Source organism: Hemiscyllium ocellatum, chromosome 2 (assembly GCF_020745735.1).
Source record: "Hemiscyllium ocellatum isolate sHemOce1 chromosome 2, sHemOce1.pat.X.cur, whole genome shotgun sequence".
In the NCBI taxonomy this organism is placed as follows: domain Eukaryota; kingdom Metazoa; phylum Chordata; class Chondrichthyes; order Orectolobiformes; family Hemiscylliidae; genus Hemiscyllium; species Hemiscyllium ocellatum.
The window spans coordinates 132,012,304-132,032,773 of record NC_083402.1 but is presented as its reverse complement, the minus strand read 5'-3'; the positions used below and the strand labels follow the sequence as shown (position 1 = coordinate 132,032,773).

General features: G+C 39.8%; 1 protein-coding gene across 1 annotated transcript in view; it reads left to right on the top strand.

Moving 5' to 3' along the window:
- Nucleotides 1-781: 781 nt before the first annotated feature.
- The window catches only part of LOC132826184 (trans-2,3-enoyl-CoA reductase-like), a 129,551-nt gene continuing 109,862 nt past the window's right edge, over nucleotides 782-20,470 (top strand). Inside the window, exon 1 of the mRNA XM_060841832.1 lies at nucleotides 782-994. Coding sequence (XP_060697815.1) covers nucleotides 782-994 — 213 coding nt within the window. The remainder of the gene's footprint in view (nucleotides 995-20,470) is intronic.

Here is a 20,470-nt window from a genome sequence, read left to right as displayed (position 1 = left end):
CATGGAGCAGAAAAACAGAAAGCAAATGTTAAACCTGTTCACAGCTAGTGTCTTACCACACAGAATTGCAGCAAAACTCTCAGCATAGTGATCAGGAATGTGAGCCTGCCTAATTTTCTATAATCAAACATGAGCACTGAAGTCAACTGCAATGACCCTAAAATTGCTAAAGATGATATCATCTTACTTAGCGCAGACTGGAACAGAATGTGAAAATTATTTTTCTACATAGCTCAGCCACTCAGTAATACTGAGCCATTAGAGCTCATGTTTATTTGTACAGCCAAAATGATTAAGGAGGTTATTTTGTCCAATCTATTTATATCCATATATAATAATATTTAATTAACATTTTAGGGATCCAAATTATTTATCTTTTGAATATTTTACTGTATAAGGTTTTTTCTCAACCCTTTCAATTCTAACGATACCAGTGGAATTTTGGATAATCTCATCTCTGAATTCTGGCTACCCTGAATATCTCAATAATGCAGCATCACGCTGTCACTTTGAAGTCATAATGATAAGGATAGGAAGTAGTCAGCCTCTGTGAAAGCTATTCTGCCATTTTTAAAAAAAGGGAACTTTTGACACATCACACTGTGACAAGCTAAATATAGAAGAGGATTAGAGGGCCACTGTTTTCAGTCATGTCAGATAAGATTATATACTTGAAATGGAATGTTGCATGACCTTTTGGTACATTGTTCGCCTCTGCCTGTATTTAAATGTTAGACAATTATGACAATCAGCTCTGCTTCAAGCAAGTTAAGCAGGAAGGATGCATGCACTTTGTAAAGGAAGAGCTGCTATAAAGGAGAGTATGGTACCTGAGAAACAAAACGAGATTAAATCATTTCTTTCTTTATCCCAGCTTGTATTGACAACAGGCCACTTTGGACAATATGCAATGCAAAAGCATTCAAAAATTTCTTATGTTGAAGTGGAAATTCTTGACGCTCAGACAAAGAAGCAGATTTGCATCCTGGAAAAAGTGAGTGACTTCCTTTGTTAATTGCATGGGCTCAGTCTGACTTGTCTATGAATTAGTGTGCTCATGTGACACTGGTTGATAAAAGAATCATCTTGCATGTTGTTGAAAATGTTAGCATTAAACACCTTTAAGTGCAACACTGGATACCGAAGACCCAGCGTTGTTTGCAGACCCGCAAAGGCTGTTTTTTGACTTTGAAAGATGTATATTAAACTTTACTCATGGCAAAGATAAAAGATGGTGTGGTATACATTGCATTGGTTGCAAGCTAAAGATCACAAAAGTGACACGTGGAAGACAAAATCGAAGGTAAATATGTACCTGTTTGCATCTGACTGGGAGGTATTGATTGGAACCCACTCCTAGGCCAGCTCCTAGCTTTGTTGATGCAACAGAAGATTCTCTTGGTTCATGGCTATTAAATCTGTCAAGCATACTGTCTTGTTATCATCTTATTGTTAATTTGTAAAATAAGTTGGCACTATATGCTAGGGTTGCTTTAGCTTGGATGGTTGGTTTGCACAACAGTGTGAAGCTGGTTATAGAATCTGTCAAGCATATTGTTCTTTTGAACTTTCGCAAAAGGGATAGTGCTGGAAGTAGGATGGAGCAAATATTGTGCAGTTAAATGATTTTTAAAAAAAGAAATAACATCTGCCTGCTTTTTAAAAAATGTTGGGAAATGAAACCATGAAGAAGTGCTTCCACAGAATTTAATGCTGAAGCAAAAACTTTCATTGTTTCCCCGACTGAAGCTTTTGGAACTCAGGGGTCCTCATGCTGGGATGAAAAAGCCAGCATTTAAGGCTGAGAAGACTAATTTCTTCATTCGGAGAGTTGTGTACCTTTGGAATTCTTTGCCACAGAAAGCTGTAGATTTCTGCCATTGAGTATAATGAAGAATGAGAGAGGTTTAGGGCTCTAGGAAAAAGAAAAGGGAGATGAGGAATAGGCAGGAATCTGGAATTGTGGTCAAAGATCACCCATGATCTTACTGAAGAGCAGAGAGACTTGTGGAGTTAGAGATTAACATGATAAATCCTGGAGAAATTCAGTAGTTCTGGCAGCATCTATGGAGAGAGAAACTCTGTTAACGTTTCAAGTGTGATATGACTCTACTTCAGTAATCACTCCGAAGGAGCGGTATTAGGGATTCAATGTTAACTCTGTTTCTGTCTCCACAAGTACTGCCAGACCTCCTGCATTTCTCCCACATTTTCTTGACTTCTTTCAGATTTCTGACATGTTCAGTATTTCACTTTTATTTATGCGATTATGTGCCCTGCCCCTGTCTCTGTCCCTTATGTTCTTGTATCCATACAACATGAGTCTGACATTGAAACTCATTTCAAATGGGAGCTTTACTGCTTAATGATGTGAGGTTTCCAGAGGTTTAACTCTGAAGTCGAGTAAAACTCTACCTACTTTGTCTTGGAGGAGCCATTCAAGTTGTCTGTTTGTGCTTGTACCAGCCTGTTAATGCTTCGTCAACTGTTAACACTCTTGTAGTTTATGTTAGCCTGATATGTATAAGCAGGTATTAATTTCTTTTACAAATTATGGTTAACTAGCTCTATGAGTGTTTAACAAACTACTTTGAGGTGCTCAAGTATGTATCTCTTTAACTGAAAACTTATTAAAGGTTAATCATTCACTATTTAATACTAATAAGGCTAGCAGACTAATATTATGAGAAGGATTGGTGGCACCCTTTGCATTAGAGGGAAATCCTAACAAATCAGCTATGAGCTGAGGAAACCTCTTACAACATAATACAAATGTGATGCAAACTGCTTCTGCATTGAAGCAATCATCAGCAGTTCACGACTCCACAGCCACCTCAGGAGGAGAGGAAAGAAGTTACCAAAAAGTGAATGCCTCTTTAAGAATGCTACAGTTTGTAAAAGTGAGCACAGATTCAGTCAGCTTCTATAATGTCTGTTGGCAGCAGTCAGACAGTCTGAACCAAGAGCTGAAGCACAAAGCCCCCTTTTCTCCAAAGCAAACTTAGTCCAGCAAGAGCAAAGGAAAAAAAAATAAAGTAACTTGTGAAATCTGAAAAAAGTATAGCCAAAGCTGACGAAGGAGCAGCGCTTCAAAAGCTTGTGATTTCAAATGAACCTGTTGGACCATAACCTGGTGTCATGTGACTTCTGACTTTGTCCACTCCAGTCCAATTCTGGCACGTCCACATCATTAGTTTAGACCCTAAGAGGAAGAGTGAAAATAGTTAAATTCTAGACAACATTCTTGACTGTGAATCTGAAAGAATGCTTAAATTGTTATATCTATTGAAGGAGAACCATCTATTGAACCATTTCAAATTGTCATTTAAGCTGCATGAAAATCTTTCAAATATGCGGTCATTCTTTGAGGACATTTGTGGAAACAGCAATATAATTCATTTTATTAAAATCTAAACTTTGAAAGCAGGGAAAGAATCTATTAAAACTAATCATTTTGGATTTTTTTTTAATTGTACAACCAAAGCTACTTAAAGATTCAAAAATTGTGCACTACCGTGTATTTCATTAATAAAGGGCACGACTTGGTTGGGGAAGGAGCATAAATCATAAGAATTATCCACCTTGTTGAAAAGGATCAGAAATTCTTACAAATCGTAGAAACATAGGATCCATTAGGGTGTGGAAGCATGCCATTCAACATATCGAATACACACTGACCTTCCAAAGAGCATCCCACCCAAGCATAACCCACTACCCTATCTTTGTAACCCTGCATTTCCCATGGCAAATCCACCCAGCTTGCACATCTCTGGAAGCTATGGACAACTTAGCACTACCAATCCACCTGACATGTTCATCTTAGGACCCTAAATAGAAAAGTCTTAACAACTGTCCTCCTTCTCATTTCTTTATATCATAGTCTTCAACTAATGAAGATATAACAATTTAAGTAGTTTCCAGTCTTCATAGGATTGAAAACAATTTTAAAATGCTATTGAAAACTTTCTAATTTAAAGATTTACAAAACCTTTAACATTAAACTTAAATAGACAACTTAAAGTACAAAAGAAAACACAGCATTGACAAAGTTTTAAACTTTTATTAAAGCAAACAAATAAAAGCAATGTCCAGTTCTATCATAAGAATGTTACTTTCTTTTTCAAAATAATGTGCAATACCCCAAAACAACCTTTAAATAACAGAAACAATGTTGGTTCAATGAGAATAGAAGACAGTACATTGTACCAAACATCTATCACTCAACATGACATATATCAGCTGGAAGAAAATTTTGTAGGTCTCATAAAAATATTCACCGAAAACATGCACATTTATACACCAACTGAAATCAGCTACAGTGATATTTGGCAAATCTTCAATATTCCTATTGATGAAGACATCATTGATGTCAAAAGATTGAAAGAACTCTCATCCTTCGCCCACAGGAGTGTCTTCAGTTCTGAATTCATTAAAAACAATGAACATTTATCAACATAAAGATGACACAATAGATTGAGAGGTGCTCATTTAGGTTTTTCTTTGAACAAGTTGGAAAAGAGATGACTACTTTTCATGTCTCAATATGTGTCTTCCATCTCACAGTTTAAACAAGTCAAAGATTTAATGGTATTCCAATGCCAGCATTTATATACTTTTTTATAGCAGACGATGTGCAGGAAATAAAAGACACAGCAGTTTTTCCAGATGTTAATATTCAATATTCTTTCACAAGCAGGAGATCATCTACTTGTCAAAGTCAGAATGAATTTGTCAAGTCAGAGGCTAGGGAGAAGTGTTGGTGATAAACTTGTTATGTCTTTATAACCAACTGCATAAAAGGTTTAGTAAGGGATAATAAATGGCTGAGGGGAGATATTGTATAAGGTAGCCAGCCTAATATGTTTAACTCTGAAGCCTTTGCACAGCTGCACCTATTGAGAAATAGATAATTTTCTCTACTCGTGGGCTGAGCTAGTAGTTCTATCTCTCTGTTTTAGTTCTAATCTATTAGTCTTACCTCTACAGCTATCAACCATGTAATGTAAGCAACTTAGTTTGGTATCGCTTTGAAGATACCGAAATCTTTACCAAGTATAACGTAGTTAACTAATCTTACTGTGACCTCTTATGCTGAGTAATATGTGACTTCTTATTTCAGAAGTATTGGCCTTTTCTGACAAAAGAAAGCTTATTAGTAGTTAATCCTTAACTGCTTAATACCAGAAAGTATCATAAATGGATAGTACAAGTATTGGTGGCAGCATATTCACTCAGAATCACATAAATGTCATAACACCATTCAGCCCATCATTAAATGCTCATTAAATGAGAATAATTACCTCGCACCAACCTGCTGCTTGCACTTCATCCCCTTCTGTGGCTTGCATTGCATTTGCTACATAAGAAAAGATGACAGCGTGTCACAGTTCAGGCTATACAACAGTTATGGGGTTGGACGAGTTGTTGTATGTTGCTGTGTGATGTCAACATCACATCTACAGCTTGTGCCATTAGCTTATGCCACAAGGACACAGCATTTGCTTCAGGCTAATGGCCAGGTGAGAATGTGAAAGGGGAAGCATGTTAATGGGGTCACAGGAAACTATAATCAGTTAGGAGATACCATAAGAGCCACTCAAGGATCTCACAAATTCTCATTCAATCTGTGAGGTGGACTTTAGTCTGTCAGATGTTTGTTTCTCCCAGAGCCTGGGAATCTGTCACTTTGTAGTATGAGGATGGGTCACGGTTAGCCCTACAGGTCAAGCACTAACAGTCAGCTATGACAGCAAGGTCAGTCAGTGTGATGTCCATCCAGAGGGGTGGACCAATTTCTCTGACAATGTCACATTGTGGTAATGCAATTGTGTTGAAGTGCAGTTACTGATGAAGCAGGAGAGGGGTGAAGTGACCCAGGTGAGTGAGTAGGTAGCAGAATGGTTTGCAGTTTGCAAGGATGAGGTGGATCAGAGCTGTCAAGTGGAATGAAGCATGCAATAGTGAGAATTGTAGCCCAGTAGCCTTGAGGCGATGTGTGTGCAGTGGCAGAGTTAGAGTAATTGGTAGTTTTATGAGTTTGAGGTAACACTTACCCTTGAGAAGTGCATTTATTTCTGTGACACTGCACTGATCCAGGCTGTCAAATGGGTCAAGGCTGTCTGTACTGGATGGTATGCCATCCTTTTCAGTTAACAGGAAAAATCACTTCCTTCCTCCCCACAACCCCATACACCAGCACTTCCAGGCCTCTGTTGGTGAACTGAGAAGCTAATTTGAATTTCTTGACATTTACTTCAGCATAACGATGATGTAATGATTGCAACAAAGTCATCCAGGTGGACCTCATGGAATAATAGTTCCCTAACTAGGGCTGTTAACCGCGTCTACTCAGGGACCCCGGGCTGTTAGATAAGGACAAGAGTGTCAGACATCCTGTCACTGGATTGGATGGAACTGGATCAATGCCAAGGCTCTCCATAAAGGGGGACTTGGTGACAGGATACCAGATTCTGTGAAGTTATTTCAGATGAAGTATTTTTGACTCGTACCATCTGAAAAGGTGAGCAGTTGGGGTTTAAATATGTCACCCAGTGGCATGAAAGTTGTAAAGTTGAATAGCAAAAAGTAATTCCAAGTTTCCTGCTTCATAATTCCATGAGACAGGCCCCAAAGAAGTCTACTTTCTATTTTATTGATTGATTAATTGATTTACTGTCCCTTGTACCGAATTACAGTGAAAATCTTTGTTCATAAGCAGCACAGGCAGGTCATAGTAAGCAAGGATATGCATAACAAAAGATTTAGATGGAGCCATACAGGTTACATTGTGCAGGGCGCACATGAGAGATCAATGTTAACAAGGTCAGCATTATTTGAGGCTACAGAGTTCATTCATCAGTCTAATAATGGCTGGGAAGAAGCTATTCTTGAACCTGCTGGTGTGTGTGTGTTCAGGCTTCTGTAACTGATAGAAGAGGTTGTTAAAGATCATTACTGGGATGTGATAGGTCTTTGATGATGTTGGCAGTTGTTCCATGGCAGCGAGTCATATAATTGAAGTCCATGGATTGCTCCCATGATGGCCTGGGTTGTGGACACCACACTCTGTAGTTTCCTGTGATCCTGGGCAAAGCAGTTGGCATTATGTACCTGGACCGTATGCTTTCAATGTTACATCTGTAGAAGTTTGTGAAGGTCCTTATGGACATGCCAAATTTCCTAAGCCGCTTGAGAAAGAAGAGGCATTGTTGTGCCTTCTTGACTAGCTCAACTACATAGGAAGACCAGGACAGGTCCTTGGTTACCATCACTCCGAGGAACTTGATGCTCTCTACCCTTTTGGCCTCAGTTCCATTTATGTAGATGGAAAGGGGTTGAGGGGAGAGTATGTACACTCCTTCTTTTATGCTAAGGTCAATGATCAATTCTTTAGGTTTGCTGAGGGAAGTTGTTTTCATTGCACCATGTCACCAAACCTTCTAACTCCCTTCTGTATTTTGGCTTGTTGTTGTTAAATTTTCACCCTACTATGTGGTGTTGTTGACAAACTGAAAGATGGCATTCATGCGGAATTTGGCAACACAGCCGTAGATGTACAGGGAGTACAGCAGAGAACTGAGAATTATGTGAGAAAAGTTGACGTGGGCTACAGCAGACCATATGCCTTTAATCTCTGTCTCAAATCGACATTCGCTAAAAATGGGGAAAATTTAACCCTTTGTGTTTGGTAGAATGATGATCTGTTTTATGATTACCAAATGAAGAGTAAAGAGCATGTGAAATAATTATTAGAATAGAAGGGTTGCAAATGTTTGGAATCTGAGGTGTAAACAGAAAATGCCCAAAATGCATATTGGTATTTTCAATTAATGGAAGTGAAAAAGATAGGTAGACATTTTTTTTATTGGAAATCTCTTATTTGTACTCAGACAATTTTCTTTATTTTCTGCTTCAAAACTGAATCATGACATGATTCAAAGAATAAAACTCTAAACAACTTAGATCAAGTAATCAAATGCCATTTCTAGACTCTGCTATATAACTAAGATGTAGAATTACTATGATTAAGAATTACTATGAAAATTCAGAGTAAATCCAGAGAACCTTGAGCATTCAAAAGGAAATTGAGGAACAATATTGTGCAACAATACCTCAAAGTGTCATCAATAAATGTAGAAGGCATTGAGAAATAGAGGTTCAAATAGTAGTCACTGAAGTTTTCCTAAATTGCTTGAATTGTGTTGCATATGGGCATTGCTACATAAAAGGGTAGCCTACCTTTTATCTTAGCCTGCCTGGCACCCTCTCCTCATTCCTGATGAAGGGCTCTGGCCCGAAACGTCAAATTTCCTGTTCCTTGGATGCTGCCTAACCTGCTGTGCTTTAACCAGCAACACATTTTCAGCTACATAAGGGTAGACCAATGTGGCTAATAATGCGTAATACTCTACCATAAGGATTGATTGAAATTAATAAAATGGATACAGTTAGGACAAAACTAGTTTGTTACATAAGAGAGAACAAAGAGCATTGAAATTATGCTGATTGGGCTTGATGGAAAAGGAATGAGAAAACTTGTATAGAATATAAGCACCAGCAGAGATCATTTAGGCCAAATCAGCTGTTTGTGTGCTCAAACATGATCTATCTTAATGTAATGCTGGAGTGAAAAGTATGTTGTAAATGTAGTGCACATTTTTGCTTGAATTTGGTTCTCATAGGTTTGGTTCAGGATCATTGGATACTAGTTGTTTTAATCTCAGATTTCCAGCATTCACATCAATTGTTCAAAAACCCTTTGCTCAATCTCTTTAAATATTGGTAAGAAGAAGTGAGATTTGCATTAAAGTAAAAGGAATGTGCTCGTGGATCCTTGGTCTCATAATGATATTTTTTTTAAGTCCATATTTTGGTGTTTGCTGTGTCTGCCGTGACAAATCCATGCAAATATGATAGCTCACTATTCTTAATAATCTGCTGACATTCTAAAGAAAACTCTGGAAAGAATAAACAAATGACATTCACAATAATGTGAAGTAAGTTTCTCACAGCTGGTCACTCATTCACACAGGAAGATGTTTAGAACTCTAGTATCATGAAAAATGCATTGTTTTTAAATGAGATGAGAAATTTGGTGGTAACAGCACAGAAAATTAAGTAAGGCAATAAAGAAAATGTTGCTGTTTTATGAAGAATATTATATGGAGAAATGATTGGTACATAGAGTGGGCTGTATTCAACCACCTAAGAGGGACACTAATCATATCACATCGCTGACTGCGTTATCTATAATATTTATGTGCACTGAATTGAAAGATGAGTTGTTTTAGCCGAAAACAAAACAGCTAGAACTCATTTGACCAGTCACATTTCATTTTATTTTTATTTAATATCAATCCAGTGATCTTGCACTCCATTTGTATTCCTACAAATAAGTCTTGTAAAACAGTTCGATGACATCTGAACAATAATTGGACAATAAGATGACTTTGAATGTTTGATAGTTAAGGAATGTTGGGTTAAATTAATAGCAAGATGCTTCTGCTGCCATTGCAAATTGGAAAGACAATTAGTTTCAGACAATTAGAGCTTAATCATTGCATTTATAATGTAACATGAAAGAGCCTTGAAAATACCATGCACGTTGTTCCTTGTTTCAGCAAAATTATAATCACCACCCTCTCAATTTTGGTTTCTGCTACTCCACTGCTTGGATATAAATGATGAAGCAAAAATGACACATTCCTGCACTGACCTCGGAAGTAATATGGAACTAGAGTCATGGGTTGAATCTTATAGGTGTGACACAATTGAATGAGAAGTCCAGCGAGACTCATCTCACTGTTGGGAGCAACAAGTGTCAGCTTTTCACAAGCAATGTGGTGAGTTTTTCGCTTGGCAGTAAATTATCAGTTAACGAGTTACTGCTTGTCAAACACCAATTTGCCTCTCGTTACCATTTGGCTTCTCACCTTACTGTCCTTGTCAAATAAGCTAGGAGGTGAAAAAACCCAACATGAAAATCAGAGCAGATACCTGACTAATTCAGCTCACCACTTACACCGAATGACTCCATATTGTGTTCAATAAAGACACAGCCCCCCAGCTTGATCTACGGGCACCAGACCAATGCCCAGCCCCCATCCAAGCACATTGGTACCTGGCACCTGCCAATCTCTCATAGCCATCCTGAAACCTCTGATACCCAGGCATTGCATTCAGGAAGCAATGCAGGTGGCTTGGTGGTTCAGTGGTTAGCACTGCTGCCTCACAGTGTCAGAGACCCAGGTTTCAGCCTCGGGTGACTGTCTGTGTGGAGTTTACACATTTTTCCCGTGTCTGTGTGGGTTTTCTTTGGATGCTCTGGTTTCCTCCCACAGTTCAAAGATAACACAAGTTAGGTGAATTGGCTGTGATAAATTGCCCATAGTGTTCAGGGATGTGTAGGTTTGGTGCATTAGTCAGGGGAAATGTAGACTAATTGGGTAGGGAAATGGGTCTGGATAAGTGCAGCAGGTCAGGCAGCATCCAAGGAACAGGAGATTCGACGGTTCGGGCATAAACCCTTCTTCAGGAATCTTATGCCCGAAACGTCGAATCTCCTGTTCCTTGGATGCTGCCTGACCTGATGCGCTTTTCCAGCAACACATTTTCAGCTCTGATCTCCAGCATCTGCAGACCTCACTTTTTCCAGGGAAATGGGTCTGGGTGGGTTAACCTTCAGAGAGTGGGTATGGACTTGTTAGGCTGAATGCCCTGTTTCCACACTGTAGGGATTCTATTCTGTGACTGCCATTGTTTATTATACAGAAAGGATGTTGTGTGAGGCTCACAACTTTGCTTCATTATTGCCATGTAAATGTAACATTGGTCGATGCTGAATGCAGTGAGAAGTTGAGAACTTTATATCGGTCTGGGAATGAGGAGTATTGGTGAGTTGCAGGCACTCCCTTCTCAATGACATTGTGGAGGGTGGGGGTCACCTCAGCTGAGGCAACACTTTCACCAAGTTGCTGCACGGACTGACCCTGAGTGTGAAGGGAATTTAAAGATATGCTCCTCGTTATCTGTGCGCAACATGTTTCATTGTGTGTTGAACTGAGCTCGTCCCTCATCCGGAAGGTAGACCACTGATGACTGTTCTGAGGTTTAAGAAATGCAATCACCTTTTCTGAGCCCATTAGTGATACTTTCCACCGAGTGTAATGGACCTTATCACACATGGGATGTTGGTTATTGTGTTAGCTGCCTAACTAAGAAGGTGAAAACAGATGAAGGAGGAGCAGGACCAATAACAAGCATAAGGAGCAATGGTAAGGCCCTGCAGAGGATGAGAAACACCAAGCCTGGGGAGAACTCACTTCTATTGGGCCTCATAGGAAGAGTGGAGTACGCAGAAGGCCCAGAGTATTTTCACCTCAACTCCATTTCCTGGGCATGAACAAGGCACAGTGCTGATGCAGGGTCCATACTCCCAATCATGCTGTGATAGAACTATGTTGAATGCTGAAGCAAGACCTGAGGGCTGCAGAACTGGGGGAAGTCATCATATCCATGTGGCTGTGATGGTAACAGCCGCTCTGATTTTCAATGGTACTGGCTCCTTCCAGGGGATCAAAACAGTAAATGGTGCCATCTGGGCACATTCTAATCCCCCATGCTGAGGCCAGTGCTGTAACCCGGGCAGTCGGATTCGGAAACATCCAACTTTGTCAGTTGCAGAGTATTATCAACTGCACATACGTGGCACTGAGATGCCATATTCCAACTCTGCAGAATTCATCAACAGTTAGTCATTCCCTTAATGTTTAGGTGACCTGTGACCACCTTTGTCACTTTCTGAGGTGTGTGACCAGTACTTCGATAACCGGAGGGAAGACTCTTTAGTATAATCTGGAGCAAGTGTGCCACGCCATCCTGGTGTGCTCTGCTCTGCACAACTGAGCTAGACTTGTTGGATGGAGAGGAATTGGGGGACTGGCAGCAGTTTGCCCAGGAGGAAGATGAAGACACTGGGGTGAACAAAGCTGTCCATTGTCCATGATAGAGCTCAGCTGCATTGGCACTTCATGTCAGGCAGAAACTCATTGACACCCACTTCCAATGGTTGAGAGCTGGGTGTAGCAATCACAGACTGTGAATTAATCATTGGTGATGACACAGAAATCTGGTTTGTAGCCTCCAGTGGTTTTATTTGTATATGCTCTTGTGTCTGCAAATGGAAGCTCCTGTTATTCTGTGCCCAATTGCTTGTCTCCTAGACAGAGACAAGCTGCTGATCTACAGTGGACATTGAGCTTAGGGTAGCATTGACTAATAGTGTGTTCAGGCAGGATGTTGCTTCAGACCTATAAAGCATAGGGCAAGGTGTTTAAACTGTGATTCGGGTAAGAAGATACGGTAGGCTATGTGAGGCAGATATGTTGGGATGGACAGTTTTTTTTACTTCTGCATCTTCCAATGCTGGCATTGGGCAATGGCAGATTACCAACAGTGTCCAGGTCAAAGATGGCATGAACTCATGGGGTGCCAGTTGTTCTGTGGATATCCTCTGAGTGATAAGTTGTTCTGGGAATATGTGTCATAAAAGAGGGTCAGAATTAGATGTGAGGGACACCATAGGTATGAGACAGTTAATAGTTAACTGGTTTTGCAATTTCTGTTTTTCTGGCCTTCAGGCAGAGCTCCATTTTTAAGTGTTCAGTCATTCTTTTAAGTTCTTCCAAGAACAAGGCCTTTAGTTTTCTGTAAGTTGTTTCATCCTGTCCAATGAAAGCACTAACATCAAACATGGACGTCAAGGTCTCAAAAAAAACCTTCTTGTGGTAGCTGTATTTTTCAAAAGGCCAGAGCTGGTCTGGGAAGAGTTTATTTCCTCATTTCAATATTTTTGTTTGCCGTGGGTTCAAATTACATGATGACCAAGTGAGGACCAGGGTCATACCTCATCTCTTTTCTTAAGCTCCTTGTGGTCAGTTATGACAATTTTATTTTATTTTCTGTCACATACCTAATACATTCACCATGAAATGTAATTTAACCACATCCAAAACAAAGGAAAGTCAATTCTGTGGGTTGCCAGTATGAAGGACAGTGGAGTTTTATTACCCCTGCTAATGCAAAAACAAAGAATGTGGGTAGGGAACCTGATACATGAAAGCAGTTAAAATTTATAGTAATTTAAGAGTTTTTGAGTTGTGAGAGTGAAACCAGCTGCTATCCATTTATCTATTTTTTTTAGATTAGATTCTCTACAGTGTGTAAACAGGCCCTTCGGCCTGACAAGTCTACACCGCCCCTCCGAAGAGCAACCCACCCAGGCCCATTCCCCTACATTCACTCCTGACTAATGCGCCTAACACTATGGACAATTTAGCATGTCCAATTCACCTGACCTGCACATTTTTGGACTTAACAGTCTACTCCTTGTATCCCAAGCTGAATACTCTGCAGACAACCTTCCATCTCAAGAATAACCTGCAGAAAGTTTTGAATTAATCCAGAGATGTAGTTCTGAATTTATATTCTTTTATAGCTTTGGTAATTTTGTCTTGAACTGATTTTGTTCGCTGCTGGACGTATAATCTTTGGCTCAGCCTAGTCAGATGAAGAGGAAGATTATGCAGGCCTTGAGTATAGCACAGTCAATGCCTCTGCATACTTTGAGAAAAGAGTACATGACATCAAACACCTAGACAGCATACCATGGGAATTGCAATACGCAATATTGGATTTTATTTTAATTCTTGGAGGTCTCTGAAACCCTGGAGACTTGGTTTAATACCTGCTGATAAGACTTACCCTCCTTGCATACATCTGAAAATAAATGGTGTTAACTTATACCCAAGTCTCCTATTGGTTTGTTGAGTCATGCAGCAATAATTATGAAGTATTTCATCTCTAGTTCTACAAATTCCTGCCCTCTTTTAAGTCTTTCTTCCTTTGCAGCCCTTTTCTAATAACCAAACAATTCTTGCCTCTGTTTTCAAATTAACCAAGGGCTCACCTCACACCATCTTTGCGGTCTTGTCTACTCCTAAGTTCCAAGATGTGCTCTAATATCTTTGCAATCACATAAATTTCAACTTCTCACATCCATTCTTTTGACCATACTTTGAGAAAGTGGGGACAGCAGATGCTGGAGATCAGAGCTTAAAAATGTGTTGCTGCAAAAGCTTATGAAGAAGGGCTTATGCCCGAAACGTCGATTCTCCTGCTCCTTTGATGCTGCCTGACCTGCTGCGTTTTTCCAGCAACACATTTTTAAGTTTTGTCCATACCTTGGCTTGCTTTGTCTTTTTCTTCTACTTCTGATTGATATTTGCCCTTACCTTTATAAGAATACTTTTATACGTTCATGTGATGAGGGTTTTGCTAGCTGGACCAGCATTAAGTGCTAACCCTCATTGCCTTCAGACGTTAGGAACAAGCTGCCATCTTGAACCACTGCAGTCTATCTGCTGTAGGTAGACCCAAGACGCTGCTTGCGGTTGTATTACAAAAAGCTCTGTATAAGTACAAGCTTCAAGAAAGGAAAACCTACTTCATGAAGAAAAATATTGCAAGTTGTCTCAGAATTGGGATTCAGAACTACAGTATATGATTAGGAGGATTAGAAAAAATGTTTTGATGAGCTGAGTCACTTATTTTCAATGGTATAAGCTTACATATGAAAGCTAAATCAGCTTAAGATTTGTATTGAAATTAAGACAACGTACAAGCAGATCTATACATTTATATTTATATTTATAATCCATATCTGAATTATTTACTATTTCAGTCAGTTCTCAGCAGTTATCAACTAATGACTGAATCTTGATGTATGTTACCAGATGAGTTTTTCTGAATTGTAAGCCTATTGTCTTGTGATCCTTATATTTCAAATATCACATCATCAATAGGTGGCAATGTCTCACCATCTATGTTTCATTCTCACTGGAAAGTTGGTGACAATTTATTTCTTGTTAATAAAATATAAGACTTTTTTTAGGTTATAAACATCACACTCTGTCCAGACATGCTGTCTCCAAACTAGCAATTTCTTTTAATGCATTTTTTTCCATAATTTTCAAAACAGGCAAATGATTCTGTTATTTAGCTTTGATCTGCAGAATTCTGGAATCCTAATTTAAACAACTTAAGACTTTTTTGAGATTTCTTTAGTTCTGAGGAATAGTCATATTTGTGTCAAAAAATTAACTCTGTTTTTCTCTCCATGAGTGCTGTCAGACTTTGTTTTTATTTCAATTAACATCCTTAAACTGCATTAAACTTTAAAACTTAGTTCCAGCATTACAATGCTCCTGTTTCTAACTGTGGTAGCTCTTCTATAATGCACATTTATTAAACACAATTTGTGTGTAACGTGATTTGCAAATTGGCGACCTTTATTTATAAATTGAACTCCTGTTTGCTGTTACACGATTCTCATCCCTGGCACTAGGTGTCGCGGTGCATGGAGGACTAGATTCCGCGACGGCATTTCATGATCAGTTGACCCATGCGCTTTCTTGTGAGGAGGTCCGTAAAAGGCATCATGAACTGTTTGTGCTAATGAACTTGGAAAACCATCATGAAAATGTCTCTACAGCCTGAGGACAAGAGGCTGGGAGCAGTCTGTTAACTTAAAAAACTTAACAGTTGAGATGAGAGTGAAATTTCACTGGAATTGACTAACAGTAAAAGGACAATAATGAAGAGCAGTTTGAAACTTGGCTTTGTTGTTTATATTAAGAGCTTCTTTTCTCTCTTTCTCTTTGTTTAAAAAAAAGTCTTTGGATGTTAAAGAATATCTGCAAACTTATGTGAATCTGGTTCAGTGGCTAATCACTATGGTAATCAACTGCAAAAAATATGAGTAGGGCGGATCGGATGTGGTCAGCCAGCTGCTCAGGGTGGTCAGAGTCTGGAAACTCTGCACACAGTAGGTGAGGGAGAGCTGGATGGGTGGCATCTTTTGGTGCTTGTGTGGAGATGTCCGAGGGGGTGAGTAGGCTGTGCAGAAGAGATTCAGGGATAGTCAGGGTCAGATGTTAGCAAGAATGAGAGTGAGTGGGGAAGATGTAACAGGAAATGGTGGGTACAGTAGCAGAGCTAGAGTGAGTGTGAGGTATCAATGAGCAGATGGTGTCATTTCACTGGCTGAGTGGAGAAAGTCATTGATCTTCTTCCCACATTCTGTACATTCCTTCTGATGGTCAAGACTGTATTGGTCTGGATGGCAACCCTGGTGTAGGTTGGCGTCGGATGATGTTCTCTGTTTGCCTGGGAGAAAAGGACATCCTGCCTTTGCATCACTGCATCCCCATCATCATCTCCCAGCCAACAAAGAGAGGCACCTTGTCTGCCATGTCCAGGGCCAATGCCAGGAACCATGCAGGGCAGCTCCAGACTGACAGCTCTTGTTAGGGTGCACAATATATTTTTAAATATGATGCTGCATCACGGATGTACCATGGGATATCCAGGAAGTGGTGAGTTGTTTTGGCAATATCACATGGTATGATGGTGCTAGAATGTGTGAGACGTGTACCAAAGGGTAGGGTAGGTAATAAATCAAGTGGGTTTTGTAAAATAAGGTGATTGATGACCCCAAGCACCACAATGTGAAACCCTCTGAAAAACTTGGTAAAACTGACACTTAGTAAAATAAATTAAGATTCAGCCCTTGATCTATGAAGGCAGGTTTCATTCTGGGATCTGACTTGTACAGTGTTACTGTTGGATGGGATCAGAAGACTGGCTAGAATACAATGCAGCCATCAGGTATAGATGCCAATGGAGAGTAATACAGTGCTATACAGCAGGTCAAAATTTACTTAGTTTGTGCTTTTGTTTGTGTTAGGCTAACTATCATTTTAGTTTACGATTTTTACTGGTAGTTTTGGTGGTTCGTCTCCTAGCTCTGTTTTTCCCATAGGCCACATTATTTCTATTGCACAACTTTCTATAACACTGCATCAGATAGGAATGCAACTACAGCATTATAGGAGATCAATTTGTATATGTCAGCAAATGCATCAATGTTTATGCCATTTTCAGTAAACCGAACTGATCAATGAGTATGTTATTTATGAGTGGCTTTATTGTTATTCCTTTGTGACATGTGGGTATTGGTGTAGGTCAGCATTTATTGACAAATCTGTTTGGCCTCAAGAAGGTGGTGGTGTGCTGCCTCCTTGTATTGCTACAGTCCATCAGCTGCATTCCTTGTACAGTTAGAAAAGGTTTTTGATGCAGTGACTGTGAAAGAATGTTTTTTTTTAATACAAAGTCTGGATGGTGTGTGGGTTGGAGAGGACATTGCAACTAGTGACACTCCCATGTATCTGTTGCTTTTGGCCTTACAAGTTTGTGGGCGGCACGGTGGCACAGTGGTTAGCACAGGTGCCTCACAGCGCCTGAGACCCAGGTTCAATTCCCGACTCAGGCGACTGACTGTGTGGAGTTTGCACGTTCTCCCCGTGTCTGCGTGGGTTTCCTCACAGTCCAAAGACGTGCGGGTCAGGTGAATTGGCCATGCTAAATTGCCCGCAGTGTTAGGTAAGGTGTAAATGTAGGGGTATGGGTGGATTGCGCTTCAGCGGGTCAGTGTGGACTTGTTGGGCCGAAGAGCCTGTTTCCACACTGTAAGTAATCTAATCTAATCTAAAAGTTCTTGAACAAATTCTCAAACATATCCTCAGTGTTAGAGTGAAACTCCAGACAACAGATTCATGTGATCCCACCCCAAATTTGCAGTGGGATGGAGGGAATTAAGGTGGAATTATGCAGATTTTTAGCAGAGGCCATTCTTCTGCTGGTCCCAGTCTCCTAGTTAATATCAGAAGAGAAGGGCAATGGACATAGCTTTACTGATAACGCCCCCTTCCCCCTCCTCAGCTCCATCAGTGTTTCTAAATGTGAGGGAAAATCTTAGAAAATTGGCAGATTCAGCTTCAACTGTGATATTTCCATCTTCGTGTCTGCATCTGTTCAAGTTAATGTTGTCATAAACTGAGGAACGTAGGGCTAGTGCTTTGTAAAAAAGAATTTACAGCACAGAAACAAGCTGTTGAGCTAACTAGTCCACACTGTGTTTATGTTCCCTTCAATCCTCCTACTATTTTTTCTTTATCTAACTACATCATCATAAACTTCTATTCCATCCTCCCTCAATTTTTAACTTGCTTCCCCTCATGTGTATCTATGCTAGAACACTTATTGCTCCTCCTGTGGTAATGAATTCCACAATCTCACCAGTCTTTTTGGATAAAGAACGTACTTCTGAATTCCCTAATGGTTTCCATGTTGGCAATATATTGACGGCTTCTTTATAAATAAGGGTGGCATGGTGGCTCAGTGGTTAGCACCTGTTGCCTCACGGCATCAAGGATCCAGGCTTGATTCCACCTTTGGGCAACTGTTTAGAGTTTGCACAGTCTCCCCATGTCTGCATGGGTTTCATCATGGCTCCAGTTTTTTTCCCACAGTCTAAAGATATGCAGGGTAGATGGATTGGCATGCTAAATTTCCCAGAGTGTCCAGGGATGTGTAGGCTAGGTGGATTAGCCATGGAAAAACATAGGGTTTTGGCGGGGGTATGCTCTTCGAAGGGGCCAGTGTGGACTTGAAGGGCCAAATGACCTGCTTCCACATTTTAGGGATTCTACGATATATTCTTCCAAGGTTAGACATACTCTTTCTGTATGCACTCTGTCAAAATGTTTCATAACTCTCAAGACCTTTATTAGGTTATTCCTCTGCCTTTTCCTTTTAAAAAGGAGAGTTGAGCTGGCCAATTGTTTCCTGATCTATAGCATTTTGTGGGTCATTTTGTTACATTTTGTTGATCGACATCCAAAATTAATTTACCTTGACTCCAAAAAAATGGCAGCATAATTTGTTTTTTTTAGATTACTTACAGTGTGGAAACCGGCCCTTCGGCCCAACAAGTCCACACCGACCCATTGAAGCGCATACCCCTAACCTAACACTGTGGGCAATTCACCTGGCCCGCACATCTTTTGGACTGTGGGGGGGGAGGGGGAGGGTGGAAAACCAGAGCACCTGGAGGAAACCCACACAGACACAGGGAGAACCTGCAAACTCCATACAGTCAGTCGCCTGAGGCAGGAATTGAACCCAGGTCTCTGGTGCTGTGAGGCAGCAGTGCTAACCACTGTGCCACCATGCCGCCCACTAATAATGTTGAACTGACATCTGGCTTTTGTTTTTGTTCTTATCAAAAATTAAGAGCGCATCATTGGGTTTCCTTTTTCTTTCCCACATTCACATGGTTGATAATTGTTAAAATAAGATAAAGACTGCTATTACTTGAAATGTAGAACTGTGAATGAATCAATGGCAGTGATTTTTCATGAAGAATCATTATGCTTATTCCTAATAATCAAAAGCTTGAAATGTAAAGCTACCATGGTACAATTAATATCATTGAAAAGCGCATCCACATTTTTAAACTATGTATGTATAATGTTCATAATAGTAAGTGACAAATAATTTTTCATGCTCATATAATTACTTCCAGAATTTTAGAATAACTGAAATGATACATATGGCATCACCGTAGATCAACAAAGGAGAAAATCATCTATGCGTACCTGGTCATAAGCATCATTAGTCAGAGCATTAGTAATTAATGGTGCAGACAGAACAAGAATGACTCATAAATATGATTAATTTAGATTGCTTTGGGTGAACTGAGGTAGGATAATGCATGATTAATACTTCACAGAGCTCGGTGTTTTGATGCATTTATTCCCACAAGTGAGATAATGCTATCATAAACATCACAAGTGAAAATAAAACTCAAATCCCAAAAATGGTCCTGAAGTGCTTTATTTCTAAAGGTGAGTAAGGTGTTTTTTTCATAATTAAATGTTAAGCTCTCCCCTAACATTGGGAGTTTTACGCAGTGAAATGAACCTGAAATAGTGCCCTGTGAAGATGCGTCATCAGAAATTATTCCCATGACTCTTTGTGGTTTGTTTATCAAAGTTCACGAGCAGTCCGCTTTAATTTGATCATGAAGAAGAAAAGCTGCTAAACTTTTCCGGCTAGCTTGTGAAATGTTCATCAGTTGGACATTGAGTTATGAATTATTAAAGAAACATAAAAGAATTGAAATTATTTTGTGTTGTAACTTTCAAAAGTAGGTGTGTCTAGAGACCCTCACCATTTTTCTTTTATTTTTCTAGTTGTTCTCTTTGCTTTGATGGAGTTAAGGTTGAGAGGAGGGTTAGTTGAACTTAGAACAACTGTGTGTTTTGAAAGAGAAAATAAGCTAAGGCGAATATTTGCTGTTGGTGACTGACCGAGAGCAGAATGCAACTTAATTACTAATGTAAGGAACACTGTGGATGATTCAGCGCCATGTGTCGCTATGCCCAGGGCTGGTGGTTGGTTGGATGTTGATTGGTTGGCCAGGGGAGGACCAGAACTGACCAGCCAATCAGAGAGCACATAGGTTTTATTTTAAAAATAAGTGAAAACCTGTTCTGACTGGTTTTGG